The sequence below is a fragment of the Ursus arctos genome, unplaced genomic scaffold, assembly GCF_023065955.2.
Source record: "Ursus arctos isolate Adak ecotype North America unplaced genomic scaffold, UrsArc2.0 scaffold_5, whole genome shotgun sequence".
Lineage (NCBI taxonomy): Eukaryota > Metazoa > Chordata > Mammalia > Carnivora > Ursidae > Ursus > Ursus arctos.
In genome coordinates, this window is record NW_026623067.1 from 43,240,161 (window position 1) to 43,255,937 (window position 15,777).

Sequence of the window (15,777 nt, forward strand, 5' to 3'; positions counted from 1 at the left end):
TTCACTTTTCTCATTTGTAAAACACAGATAATGATGGTACCTATATTCATAAGGTGATTGTGAAACTCTAACAGGTAATGGACGCGAGGAAAATGCTTCGTGTACTTCAACACGGTACATAGTAAGTGCTCAGTAAGGATTAACTGCTATAGTCTCTGTCCTCCTCTACCACCACCACCGGCACCCACCATGGCCACCATCTCAGCTACCACCATTAGCACCCCACCACCCCCCACAGGAAGAGAAACTCAATCTTCCAGACAGACTTCTTCCTAAAGTCCCTGAACTACTCTACGACTCAGGGAGGATGAAGCCATTATCTTCTGACCACACCCTTCTCCTTCCCTGGAACACTTTTCATTCTTCCTCCCTCTCCTCATCTTCCGGTCTCAGCTGAACCAGGTCTTTCTTCATGAGCCCTCCTCTGAGCCCTCTCACATCATCTCACAGCCCCCCCGACATCCGCATCACAGAATTTCTCATCCTGCAGTGTCATGACTTGTGGTCCTGTGTCCCCTACTGGTCCAGGAGAGCCTTAAGAGACCCACTGTGTGTACTGCACCCTCTGCATTCCAGCGCAGAGCACATCACCAGGCAGTAAGTGCGGAATAAATAGTCAATGGAAGGCTGATGGCAGACTCCTTTCAGGCCACCCTGCCGCTACATGGAACGGTAGGATTTCTCACTGGAGCACTGTTTGGGAAGTGAGAGATAGTCATACGTGGCTTTTTGCCTTACGCTGCTATTAAATAATCTTAGCCTCATGATGAAAACTCAAGGCAATCTTAACCGAATTTTAATGGATTCCATTTCCAAAGCAAGTAGCTTCACTTGAGAAAATAATACCTTGAAGTGAGGCTTACATTATGTTAACACACGCACATTCATTCATTTTATACCTCACGCTCCATCGCAGAGCTATGCACAGTGCTTAGTTACCAATCCCTCAGCAATTTGAAAAGGGCACCGTCTTTGTAGTTGGAAAGGATTTTTCAGAAACAGTTGGACTTGATGAGGTGCAGCGAAACGCATTCTTCCTCACAACATGCTCTTAAAATTCTGACTCTGAACGGTCTCTTTCCCACTTGCTGCTTTTGCGCTTTTGGAAATTTCGAGTCTGACGTGACACAAGTCAGAAACACATGACCAAATAACAAAGTATTCCAATCCCTCCGGTCCCCTCCCTCTTGAAGGAGGCAAGGAGGGTGTGACGGTTGGCAGCCCCAGGTGAAACCCATTCGAAGTCTATCTAGCGGCAACGGAGGCCAAACCAAATGAAACACAGACCCCCAACCAAACCACATTAGAACACCCTAGAAAGGTTATCTGGCTAGGAATGAAAGAAAGGTACACTGTAATTACAACAGATGTAATTTCTATAGCAAGGAAAGAGCTAGACTCCACCTACCAACACAAACACCCCAAGACATTTTTTGAAAACAAAGCCTACTCTCTTTTCTTACATAAAAAAGCATATTAGTAAATAGAGCCTGTGTGGAGTCCATATAAATGGATAAAGCTAAGGCTGGATAATTCCCTTGGGACACTGAAGCCTGACGCACCCACGCCCATTAGCTGATGGAGAATATACAGAAACACACACCCATATATATAAATACACACATCTGCTCTTTGTTTTCGTCTCCCTTCAAGCCTTCGACCACATTTTTCATTTCATTTTCCTAGAGTAAGTCTTTATCTGGAAACTTCTTTCCCCATACCTTTTCCTCAAAGAAACTCTTCTGCAGGTCTTACTCCTCGACCTGACTCAGAGTTTCCATCTATCTCTGTTATAAACTCCACCTCAGGGGAGAATTCTCTGATGATTCTTTTTCTCAAAAATTAGAGTTCCTTTGCACCAGATTTTCTTGCCCAGGCCCCCACACAGCCATGTGCGGAGGCTGTAATGCTCGAGTCTCACCGTATAGTTTGAAGAAAGGAGTGAAACCAAGCTAGCTGCAGCCTTCGCGCTACCTCATCCCAAACAGGTGGGACGGCTCCGTGGTCATCCCGGTAGGGCCTCCAAACATTGAATACAGCTGAGAAATTACTGTTTTTCCTACATAGTAATTTCCCGATTTCCTTCCTAATTCAAAATTACCATGTAGTAAGGCCCTTCATTCTTCAGTGTACAGAGTAAGAAGCCCTTGTCTCTTTCTTCGCCTCCTGGCCCAATGCTTTTTCTCTAACCCCGCAGCTAATCCATCCGTCTGATTCTCTAGCCTAGTCTGCATACATCGCCAGCATCTATACAGTCAGGCCTCCTCTCACAGAGCCTCACCTCTTTCCTGGCTTAAAACCTTTATAACCGGTCATTACTTGTTACTGCTGTGTGCCAACACGTTTCATCAAAACACATTCTGAAAACAGTAAGTCAAACAGTGCTTATTACCTACACGTTGTTTTTAAAACGTGACGGAATTGATTTGAGTCCCCCAGAGCAACTTTTAAGCAAGTGGAACTATTCAACACTTCCATACTGCTATTTTATTAAGAATAGTAGGTATAAATAATGATACTAATACCTTTATTTCCATAGGTGCTTTCATCTGGATAATTCATGCTTCATTATTGTGCCACTATTCTCTGTCTTGGGTTCTCCCTTGGCTCCTGTGACAAACATGGGGTTCAGATCCAGACTCCAGGAGGTAGCGATGCTTCAATTTTTGGTAACATACAGCTGCATTAACACGCCCCAAGTCCCCCCCCATAGCCTCTTTGTGTGAGGTTGCTCGTGGTCGGTTACAATCCAGGCCGATACGATACGACAGCCAACTCTACAAAACCTCTCTGCGCTTCCACCTCCTCCTCTGTTAGGGGGCTGCCTTCGGGTTTTGAGAGCAGGGGTCCTCCAAGGGTTGCTTCCAACCAGCCGCAGAGCCTCTACCCAGCGCTCCACTAGAAAGCAAACTCCGGGCTCTTTCCCAGTACCATTTAATTAGAATCGCTGGGAGGAGCCTAGCAATTTATAGTTAACAAACACGCAGGTGGTTCTAATAAACATTAAGGTTGAAAACAACGGCCAGAAAACACGTGAGGAGTTTTGACAAGGCTGGGCGCTGTTAGGGGAGTGACCTCCATGGAGTGAAAGAGGGATCACGAACGCAAGGATACTAAGCTTTTGATGGTAAGGCTTCACAGCGGAGGGCTAGCAGCAATGGGTCAAATGCAGACGGCTCTGGTACACAGAACTTTTAAGCAACGGCAAGTATTCAGAAAGAGGAATGGTCATTTCACCGATTAGGAGAGGCTCCCTTTCTCTCACTGTCCAGAGGTATTAGGATTATACTCTGGGAGAACCTATGAATGAGGCAATACAAGAAGTACTAAAAATAAAGCTATAAGATTTAAAACAACAACAAAATTAAGCCTTAATAAGAAGCTTCAACATACCATTAATATAGAAAGAGGTTTATAACTTATTTATTATCATTAATTTTTTAATATCTCAAAGCTATTACCTTTAAAAACGATCCTATTGATGCTACATAGAGTAGATAATGGACTTTCATTTCCTAATGTTTTGTTTCATATTCAGAAAAGGGCAGCAGTTGGCTTAGACTCTCACAAGATTCCATATATTATTATAGGAGATATTTATTATTTAAAAGTCATCAATTACCACCATCCAGAACTGATACTAGATCAAACATTAAGGTTAGGCTGTTATTTCTCCTCTGTTTTGTAAAGAAAACAACCATCTTTTGACACTAACGATTTTGTTTTAGGATACAGATAAATGAACTAATATTAATGAAAATACTAGTGAACATACATGATACTGGTACATCACATACACTGTTGTATTTAATACTCACAGCAACCTTAGGAAATTCAGCTTTGTTACCCGTATATTTATAAAGGAGGCACCTGCGTTTAGCAAGGTTAAAGATCTCGCCCAAGGTCACAGAGCTAGCTAGTGGTGGAGCCAGAATACAAACCTGGGGGTTCTCCAGAGTCCGTGTTCTCAACCTGCTAAGTTTATTTTTTAGCATAACCCTGAATTCTAGGGATTTGGAGGGCAGGAAAAAATGTATGGCCCACTGCAAATAATACTTATGACCAGTTAGGGCTTCTAGAAATACCAAAGAGAATCAAACAACGACTTACTGATGTTTAATTTATGCCAGGTACTGAACTAACCACTGTACAACTATTTCCCTTAATGCCTACAGCAACCATAGAAGGTAGCTACTAGTACTATCCTGATTTTACATATGAGCAATAATGGTTAGATGATTTAAGTAATAAGCCCATCTTCTTCAAAAAGAATTCACTACTCACATATTTAAATGGAAATGAAGCGAAAGAAGTAAATAGTATGTAAGAATCGCTCAGTAAATGTAGCTTCACTACCCTTATATTATGTTCCAGGGAAAATAATGGTGTTAGTGATGAATCATCCATTCTTTCTTATCTCTTTTCTTGCTTGCTTTAAATGGCAGATATTTGTGATTTAGATATTTGGGTGCCATGTGCAGTCATGAAACAGAACTAAGTCTACTGCCTTCTCCACATCTTCCTATGCGTCAGACTTTAGCTCTCTGAGGCTGGCACCAAAGACAGTGGCCAGGAGTGCAGCCTCAAGACCCTTCCGTTTGGAATAGTAACAACGAATGACCTTAGAAATGAGACATACCCTACACCCAATGCCCAACAAAGGGCTATGACATGCCGAGTTTCTCCACCCCAAGAACCTTGTGTTAAGGATGCAGGTGGCCAACATCTCTCAGAGAGAGTCGCAAAAATGAACGCTTTTCCCCAAGATTGCAAAATTTCATCCCGTTGGGAGCTCAATGAGAGTTGATTTCATTTTGTAACCTCATGGGAAGAGCTCTGTTTTAGGGATCAGATCTCTGCACCTCTGTCTTGTCTCCACCACAAACCAGCTATGTGATCATGGGCAAACTGATTAACTCTACTAGATTTCAGTTTTCACATTGAGGTAATAAGAAATAAACCCATTCTTCAAGTTTTTTGGTGCACAGCAGGTGAGAGCTGTGAAAATACTTTGTAGAAATATAAAGCCCTTTCACAAGTTTCAGAGGGCATTACTATTTTATGTAACTCTTTCTTTTGCCTAAAATTTGACCATAACCTATCGACCTGGTCAAACCAAGTTGGTTTACCCACAGACTAATTTAAAAGACAAGAGAAAGAGGGACCATTTAAACTTGATAGTTATCAGCTGTCCCAAAGATATCTGTGGAACTGTTTGCTCCGTTGTTATGATGGTTAAGAGGGATTCGTGTCCATTGGCCTTACTTCCCTGGAAGCTTGGCAAATCCTCAGATCAGTGAACATCAGTATGAAATAGCCTGAGAAACCTTTCCATGCAAGCCAAAAGGATTATCACCAAACTACTATGTCACGAAACAGGACACAGACACTCTCAGGAGCTCAAAGGGAGGCTCAGTAGATAGTGCCAAAGACGCCTCTGGGTTCCTATTAGGATTTCAGGGTGCCAACTTACTCTTCCTTGCACGTCTACATGAGAAAGTAGAATGTGGCCTCCATGTAGATGAGTTGGGACAGCAGTGAAAGGGGATAGTGTGAAGGACATTTTTATGCAAGGAGAACAAAAAAGAAATTCCATCTGGAGTTAAGTGTAGAGAGATGAATCAAAGATAGTATGTAGCACTATTGACTATTTTTACACTCTTAGTGGGAGGATTCAAACTAGACACTCAAGAGCAAAGAAACAAAAAATCAAGGAAAAAATTTCTTTGGTGCTTTTACATTTATCTTGCACTATGGTTTCCCTGAAGTTATCTGAAAGATTAAAATGGCTTTGTGATGTGACACCATCATACTACTTTTCCTATTATAGCTCTTTTCTTAAAATATTTTATAGGTCAACACATATGGGTAAAACTGAAGATTACAAGTATACATTTTCCTTGGACCTGTACCTGGAAAGGCATATTCCTTCTTTCAAGTCACTAGTGTAGGACCATGAAGCTGATTGTTTGATTTATCACTCAAACTCTGGTTCTAGATCACCTTACCAAATTTACTTTCAGGACACCAAAACCAGAGGTCGTAGAGATTGCTTAGAAGATGATCTATGGCTGGGAAGGAAACCGAAGCTTCTCAGACATAAAACATGCCATATTCTCCAAAGCCAAGATCATTTCATGGGTGGAAGTTGGTATTTTCAGGCCTATGTTTCTCTGATAAAACATACCTATGTTCCGTCACTAGCAGCCACATTGCAATACACTACACTTGACCAACTGCCCCCATATGCAGACCTCTCCAGTAGGTCTGGTTGGCAGAAATCCACTGATTAAACATTTAAAGACCGGCTTTGGCAAAACATGCCAGAAATTCCTTCAGGGTAATTAAAACCACCTTCTGTGTCAATAAACACAGACCGTGAAATCCTTCGTGTGCAGAGGGGCTGGCTCTGACCTCAGGCTCTAGGACATTTTTTCTTAGATGGCTTTTCCATCATTGCGATAGATTTTCACTGACTCACCCAGACCCTTTCCTAGCCTTACCTTTACTGTTTCAGCCCAGACACAGGACCAGAGTGGCTCTGAGCCTAAGGGCCGAGCTCATTGCCAAAGCCCCTTTACACAGACCTACAGGTAAGAGAACTCAAATGGAATTCTTGTTACAGAATGTGACAATTAAGAGTCTTTATGTATCACTATTCTTCCAGGGTTCTCACCGATTTTCATCTGAAGAATGATTAATGTGACTTCAAAGGAAAAGGAAGAACTCATGTAGATATTTACTATGCTGATATCCACAGACTTGTTCTTTGCACGTAGTAGACATTCCATGAACTGTTTGTCACTGTAATAATGGCTATTATGTAAACAATGTTTATATTTTTGAAAACTGTCAGACATTAGAAAATAAAAATAGTAAGAATTAAAATTTCATCAGCCTGACATAGGCATCATTAATATTCTACTAGCGTTCTTTCCTTGGAATTCTTTATGGACACACCCAGAAGTTTATAGGAAAGGAATCATATATACACTCCTTCTATCATGGATGTGGCTACCTTTAATTTTTTAATAGTCTTTTTTATACTTATTTCTCTCCTCCCCACATACCCAATGTTAAAAGTCTTTCATATACTTTTTCATACTTGTATCATCATATACATCATACTTGTATTATCATATAGCATAAGTGAGGTTTCAGTTGCTCCACTGATTCTCGCTGAAGGGTTAAAGAGTAAAATAAAAAAAACAGACACAGAAAAAAACAAATGAGTGACAGAATAATAGGCTATGCTCTTAATTAGCTGGTACAATTTCCAAGTGATTGCAAAAATCATATAGCACATCTTTAAACTCCAGTGGGGGTAGGAGATCCTAGCTTGAACATGTCTGGATGGAGTTGTAAGTTTAAATTCCCGAGCAAACAATATGCACTTGGCTGCTGTCCTACTATGGAGACATTACCAATCTACTCTCCAACTCAAATCAAGTTCAAAACCACTTACAAAGTGCCCCTGTGCTAAGCACCGCACTGTCCTCTGTAGGATAAACCAAGACGGTAAAGGTGAGATGATTGTCTTCCAGGAGTTTCTTTCTAGCTGGAGAGACAATGCTCAGGAGCCCCTCTTTCTAGCAGGCTATCTGAACTTGGACTTTGGTGTCCACATTCATAAAATGGGGATAATACCTATATATCATAGCACTGTTGTTATGATTAAAAAACTTGAGAAACTGAGAAAAAATTTCATGGGGAATATGCAGATTCAAGGCAGGACATGTAGGTACCAGGAAAGGGGAAACGGTACGTACAGAAGCAGGGGGCAGGGATGGCCTGGGGTACTGAGGACCCAGCACAAGCCTGCATGGTTGACCTGGACGTCAGTTAGGAGAGGCTCGGAGAGATGAGAGGACAGGCAAGAAACAATAAGGTTTACAAGCACAGGACAAAATGGTCAACAGCCCAATCTTCTTAAAGGGCTAAATACACGTAGGAAAATACTTTCTGTCTTTTCAGCACGTGCCAATGTCTAGATCAAGGCCATCCAAATCAGTGACTCAAAGGCAACCTACTTGTCAAGTAACTGGAGAAAGAGAAAACCTGGCCCACATAACAGGCTTAAATCCAAGTTTCTGAGACTTATAGGAAAAATTCTGATCGGAAAATTTCCATCTCAAATTGTGCTGAGGAAGCTCGGGGACTGAGTAAGCATGTTGGCAACAGGAGCACAATATGATAATCAGACTGCTTTTGCTTTTTTTTTTTTTTTTTTTTTCCACCCCTATGCACAGAGTTCTTCAGATCCTGGGGAGAACTTAGCAAGTCTCTGATCTCTGACCTATAACGGGTCAGAGAACCTACAGGGAAATACACCTCACTCACAAATGGAACTGCACGAAAAACATTCTCCCTACATCCTGTCAAGTGACCAGAGGGCTCTGGCTTTCAAAGCATAGAAGGTTAGCTTCAACCAGGCTAATCCTACAGAACTGGGATGGGATTAGGTGTTGGTCATGGCAAGAGATGTCAGTTGGAAGCAATGAACTGTCCCAGTCTTTTCTGTTAGCTCAGGGTTCCACAGCAGCTCTTCTCCCCTCTGTCGTATTTCTTTATTAAAACTGGTACCAGTGATGGCTTCCTGGAAGCATGTTCCCATGGATCTGTGCCACCCTAATCAATATTCACTTTATCACCCCGTCCCACCTGCCCTGGCTTCCCAGACAGAAGAGAAAGGAGATGAGAAGTCGATTTTAATATGACGATCCCAAATTATTATTGAAACTTGATGTTTCTAGAAGATGTTTTCCTACTTTTAATCCTCTGAGGAAACAACTGTGTCTCCTACTGACCACCACGAATCTTTATCCATTCAAATGACCATCCATCCACCCAGCCCATCAACCAGCCAGGTATCCTTTACATTTTATCTGCCTAACTCTTAGGTCACAACTTACGTATCAATTTTTTTAAACTTCATAAAAATTTTAAGTTAAGAAAATGTCTCAAGGTATTCTGTATTCTCACTTCACAGGGAGAAAAATGCCCCAAATAGTCAAGCAAAATGGATTGAGACTTCAAATCAACGCCCACCTATAATCCCCAGTGACTGCTGAAATGCAGACAGCCCATACATTTTGAAAAGGGACTAAAATCACTCACTAAAAATACAATCCCAGTGGATGTTTATAAGATTTATACTTTTCAATTCCATCAAATCAGGCACCCCATTTTTGAAGGAGAGCTAGAGATGTCTACAAGTCTTAAGTCAATGATAGGTAAAGTTTAGTTTCCTCAGATTTACCTGGGTTCAAATTGCATTCAACCACACATAGTATTAATAGAAAAAAAAAAAAAGAGGAACACAGCTTTCAGAAATGTCAAATATGAACCCCAGGAGAGGGCCAGCTCATTAAACAACCATACTGGTTGTCATCGTGGGTCAATCATTCTTTGAAGTCACCTACTTATCAGTTTGAGGAAAATTAACATTTCTGGGTCACCAGGTTCCATATACTTATCTACAACTGATGCCCTGGAACCATGAAAGTCATTTTATTTAATATAGGTGGGCAACTAAATCCCAGAGAACGAACGACTCACCCATGTATTTAATGGCAGAGGCTGAGGATTGAGCTTGCCTCCCCTCTCAGATTGGGTAGAAGCATGCGGGCTTTGGGGAAGGACAAGGGCAAAGGAGCATATTAAGGTTCAGTGGTTATATCTTGATGAATTAATTTCTAATCTTCACCCGCATAAATTCCCTCCAAAAATCTGTGACAATGTGAGGTAGAGGAAAAATATAGACCCGGCAATGGTGGGAAAGGGCCACAGCAACTGCAAAGGTCTTCCTTGGTGCAGCTTTTTCTAGAAAACATAGTATTATCTAGAAACTTAATTGTTTGTATCTAGAAACTTAATTATTTATACCATTTAACCCAGGAATCTTGATTTTAGAAACCCGTTCTAAAAAAAAATAACTAGAGAGGATTTAGATTCATACAATTATTTATCACACAATTATTATAGCAAAATATTGGAAATAGTCTAACTTCCAGCACTAGATGAATGACAAAATTGTGGTTGAACCGTACCACGTCACAGAAGAATGCTCACAATTTTATTTAGAACCTAAACAAACAAAACAACAATAGCAAAACAACAATAGATATGATACCATTTGACATATAATTCCAGTATTATCCACTCCATTCTCTTTTCTCTTACACACACACACACACACACACACACACACACAGCCTGGAAGAAAATACATTGAAAATATTTGTAATGATTATGTCTGGCACTGGAGGTAAATTCCATTTTCTTTTTTACACTTTTCTTTATAGTACAAGTTTTCATCAGTGAACACATATTCTGTTCTCATAGGCTCTTTTCTTTTTCTACATAGTATTTAATAAGATTTATATTCATATTCTTATGTTTATGTTTACTTCATGTGTGTCTTCCCAATAGAATGCAAGCTCTATGAGGCCTGAGTCTTTGTTTTTTATTGTTTGCCTGTTTTTTTTTTAAGCATGGTGTTAGTATATAATAAATACTTTAAAATGACTACGGAGTGAACATTTGGGAGACACACTAAGGGAGGTGTGCTTATGTGTGGGGATTCTAATGGCCTGTGATGTGTCTAGCCTTTAGCTCATTTGCTTAAACAGCATGCCATTCTCCTTGCACACTTTTGCCCCCAAATGTCACAAAAGACCCCCCTCTCCATGAAGACAGCCTTTGCCACTCCTTGTCACCTATCAGAATCCCACTAAGATCCAACTTTGACCATAAGCCATTCCTCTTCGGGAAAGCTTCTCTCAAGCACTTAACTGCAACTACTCACTTGGAAGGTCAACATTTTTTGAACTTCTATTGGGTTCCAAACATTTTTTTAGAATGGGAGAGTCAGCAAACTACCATCCAAGGGCCAGCACTTGAATTTGTAAATAGAGTTTTGCTAGAATACAGCCATGTCCACATACAGCAATGGCAGAGTTCGGTAGCTGGGATGTAGACCGCCTGTCTAGAATATCTATACTTGTGCAAAGTGGAGATAGGAAATTATTATCGTATTAGATAGTTATTCTAACCTAAATCTTATGTCTGAGAGTTTTGTAAAACAAAAACAACAAGCCCCAAACCAAAACAAACAAAAGCACATGATTTTAATATACCTAAACTTGTTCTTAAGAACATACATTTTTTATGTCAGACGCACCTGCATTTTAAGTCCTGAGTTTGCTGATTGACACTGGGCAGATCCTACAAATTCTCAACCTCAGTTTCATAATCAGCGAAATAGGAACCTATCCCTTCATTTCCTTAATAGACATGTAATGGGTGCTATTTGCCAGCCACTGTGCTAAGAGATGGCTACTGAACAATGGTAAGACCTCAAAGTCTCACCTAATTAAGCTTTAACTGTACATACTTCAGAGGTTTGCTCTGAGGATTAAATGACATAGACACACACATGTGCACATATCTGTATCATATACACGTCAATATAGTGCGCAATATAGACATACATGCATAATATGTAGTATATCATATAGAATATACAGAGTACGGAGAATAGTACTCAATGCCTGGTACACTGCAAGTACTTAGCACATGGTGGCTCTTTATTTAAGGGGGGGGGTGGGCAGGGGCAGAGCAAGAGAATCTCAAGTAGACTCCGCACTGAGTGTAGAGCCCGACGTGGGGGCTCAATCTCATGACCCTGAGATCATGACCTGAGCCAAAACCAAGAGTGCGATGCCCAACGGACTGAGCCACCCAGGGGCCCCGGAGAAGCTCTTAACAGACTTCTAAGGAGCAGACTCATTGGATGAAACGACGCCTTCCACTGCCTCTGTAAAACGGGCCTACAGCATGCTCTCTACTCTTAGCTGACTTAGCAGGCTCACCTCTGGCCCCCAGGTACACTCCTGCTGCTTCTGGCCAAGACACAGGTTTACTACAAGGCACTTCTGTCCTTTATCTCTTGATGCCAGTTATACTTGTTAGTTAATCAATTATCTCAGAAGGTGATGAAAAGAAGGGTGTGGAAAGTTAGAAAAGGATTATTTTATGTGAAAACTAAGTCTTTCAAAATATGACAAAGAGTTGCCAGAGTAAATGTGAGAGAGATAAAAGATCGGGGACAGTGGTAAAAAATCTAGAAGGATCGGTGGTAAGTTTGCTTCTCAGGTGTCTATACTGTCATTCAACCTTCAGGAAACCAAACTCAGACATGGTTTTTGTCACTTTGGGCATGGTTTATACAAGAAAAATATAAGCCCCCGTCAGCAGACTCATATTCAAAGACGAAGCCTTGATTCTTCAAGAGGCCCTTCATCAAAATTGGGCAATGTGACTTAAAATAGTGTTTAAGCTTTTTTTTTTTTCTGCCTTAAATTTTCCAGTTGACCCTCAACCATTGGTCCCAAAAGCATGGAGTAAGAGAGGCATTCTTTTGAACGCATTTCTCACACATGAATAATACCATGCTAGCATGTTGCTTCAACCCCTGCCATATTTTCTAAATAGAAGAAATCATCAGAGACAGAGTGACCTGCCCAGGGCTGCAGAGCTAGCCCTGCCGGAGGTGATTCCAGAGCCCCATGGGGTCGGATTCCACCGCCTCCGCCCTCTGACATAACAGAGAGGCCAACGCAGCAGCACAGACTCACAAAGGCTGGCCGGGAGGGGTGAACGTATTTTGAGCAAGACAGAGGCTCATCTGCTCAAATCCAACAGGAACGTTTACTACGTTCACCTCCCTCACCAGTACAGCCAGCACAGCAGCCGGCCCCAAACCCAGTAAGTAAATGTTGTCCGACGTGATGAATTTTCTCCTAGAACAGTGGAAGAAACTGGAGCCGTCCTGATTTCTGAAAGCACAGGTTCGCCTGGGATTTACAAGCCCCTCCAAGGAGCTTGCAACAGCAGGGGAGCCATTTTATTGTGCCTGTCAGATCGTGTCACCGAGAGCCCAGCCTCGCCGATTGGCACTTGCTCTTTGCTGTCAGCGCGGCGAGATGAGCAGCACCGTGCTCACCAGATGGTTATTTGTTCCACCAGCCACCTTTGCTGCAGCCCTGATTCCCTCCAGCCCAGGACAGTCTCCAGCATTCACGCCGCAAGGCAGCTCCTGCCAACAACTTTGCCAAATGGCTCCTCTCAAAGTCATGGGCCGCCCAGACAGACTGGCTCCTCCATCTGCAGCAGCTTTTGGCAAAGAGAGGCTTCCCTTTCTGGCTCCACCTCTCGTCTGCACCAGAGACTTCCTGCCAGAAGGATGATCTGACCCATCCATTCTTACAGCCAAGCCTGGAGTTGTGGGGCCATTCGAAGCCAACGCCTGGGTCCCCCGCGCTCACCTATGAGCACAGCGTCACAACAGACTGAAGAGGTCTAAATGATGCCGAGCATCAAATACAGACACAGTGCATCACAGAAACCCAGCGCCAGAAAAATCTAGAGAGAGCATGCCACCCCTCTCCCATCTCCAGCCTCGTTTTAGGAGATTAGGAAACTGAAGTCCACAGAGTCAAAGTCACTAATTAGGATGGTGGGACTGGGAATAACAGCCAGGTCTTCTGATGTGCGTTCGACATCACTGCATACAATGCTCCATCCCCTTCTAATGTTCCCCTCCGCTCATTTCCAAAATCTTGATAAGAATCGGACCTTTTGTATTGGTATTGATTCAAAATCGTGTTTCTTTTAAAAATGAATCATCTTTTCCCTATGTCAACATCGTGACTTCTGTTTTAAACAGGTGTGTCCATATACTACACCAGCAGATCTGGAAGGGACTTCCGTTCTGCCACTTACTAGTGGGTAACCTTGGACAAGTAATCACCTCATTCTGCTTCAGCTTTTCACTTCAAGTATCAACCTCTCAAGTTCCAAGGACTAAATAAGAAAAATACTTTAAAACTCCAAGTTTGTTCCTGGCACATAGCAAGCCTTCCACAACTGCTACCAATCAACCTTATCCTTTATTAACACTCAAATCCAAAAAGGTTCTAGAATATTCAGTGCTATGCACACAGAAGTAGATATGCCAGGTGTTCCCATATTCTACATTAGGAAACGCAAGCTCATGCAGTTACATGACTTAACCAAGGCTTATTAGAGAATAAATGAAGGACCAAAAAGTCCTTCTTGCCTCTTCGCAGAGAAATAGGAATCAGTATCTTGGCCTTAAAGATGGTAAAATCAGGAAGGAGAACCTCTGAACACAAACGATAGATGGATAGATAGTCACCACATCATTGTACGTAATATAAAAATCCAAAAATAACTTTCCATCCATCCACAAGGGAACTACTGAATAAACTGTGATTCAGTCATACCACAGGGCACTATACAACCCTTACAAAGAACAAGGAAGCTGTAGGTGTCCTGACATGGAAAGATCTTTCGAGATCACTGAGTGGGAGAAAAAAAACAAAGTGCGAACAGAACAAGCAGTATGCATTCACTTATGCAAACAATCCCTCCCACAATATATAGGTGTATGTGTACATTTAAATGTACAAAAATACATCTAAAGGTGCCCATGAGGAAGCAGAGTCAACTAATGATGGTGCAAGTGGGATGGGTGTGGGGATAGAGGGGGTGATTCATGCTTTGCTTTGTCTACTTCTTTTTTTTTTTTTTTTTAAGATTTTTTTTTCTTTTAATAATCTCTACACCCAACATGGGGCTCAAGCTTACAACCCTGAGATTAAGAGTAGCATGCTGTACTGACTGAGCCAGCCAGGTGCTCCTGCTTTGTTGACTTCCGTAACGCTTGAATCCTTTCAAGTAAGAAGGCACTTACGTATTATTTGCCTGATCAATATAAAGACATAGACAGAGGAGAATGTCAATGACAGGAATACAACTATTGTGAACCAATCGACCTACCTTGGGTGTGCCCGGCCCCAACCTGACTTCTGCAAAGTTACATGAGCAATCTTACTCCCCTCAAGTTTCTTAGATAGCTCTCCTCTTTGGTACGATAGCTTCTGGTGATATTTTGTACCTAAGGATCCGAGTTTTGTCTTCCAGACCACCTGGGAGGGCTCAGCACCTTGCTGCAGGATTTCCACGAGAGCCGTTTGCAGCTTGTCTCCCCTCTGCACCCTTGAGTATCTGCTGAGCCTCAGAGAGATGAGCCCCTACATTAAGTGGAGCAGGTTGTCTGCCATCCTGTGACTACGTCAGGTTCATTTCCCAGTGGGTTCACGGCAGTGGGGTTGACAATGCACATGGAGGAGGAGGCTCGCAGTCCCCCAGTATCAAGCTCAGCACAGGTAAGGCCCTCTCTGGCACACTCCTAGCAGACCTCACATTCTTGGGGTTAAAATCCTGCCCTTCAGGCTCCCTCCAGACCCTGAGATCCCACGCATTTTTTTTTTTTTTTTGCTCCTTACCCACAGAGTCCCCTTCATTTCTCTACATTTGTTGGAAACAATCAGGTCTCTTTCTTCTAGAGGAAAGAAGTGAGAGAGTCTGACAAACCCCCTCTATACACCTGTCACTTTCCGTTACCATGACCCTTTCTCCAAAATTAATACTAATTAGTTTTCTGTGGATTTCACACATGCAGATCCTACCATCATCACTTCCCACTTTTTCCACATTAAACTTGGAGCATAAGAATTCAAGGGTTCCTGGGTTATTTAAAACAAAGCTCCTAGTGGTCTTGTAAAAACAATATGCCTCCAGTGAGATGGTTATGTCAGATCTGGTCTGTTCTGATTTGCAGCCTGATTCTAGACTTCTATTGGAGAGGCAAAAGAAGGCAAATTGGTGGTAAAGATGACAAGTTTGGTG

The 15,777-nt window shown here is 42.0% G+C and overlaps 1 protein-coding gene across 4 annotated transcripts in view; it reads right to left on the reverse strand.

Annotated features, from left to right (window-relative positions):
- Positions 1-15,777, reverse strand: part of PPP2R2B (protein phosphatase 2 regulatory subunit Bbeta) — a 439,770-nt gene that overhangs the window by 239,010 nt on the left and 184,983 nt on the right. Inside the window, exon 2 of one of the 4 annotated variants that reach the window (XM_057307205.1) lies at positions 2,526-2,610. The exons of the other annotated variants lie outside the window; for them this stretch is intronic. Coding sequence (XP_057163188.1) covers positions 2,526-2,562 — 37 coding nt within the window. The 5' untranslated portion in view covers positions 2,563-2,610. The remainder of the gene's footprint in view (positions 1-2,525; positions 2,611-15,777) is intronic. 4 annotated transcript variants of the gene reach the window in all.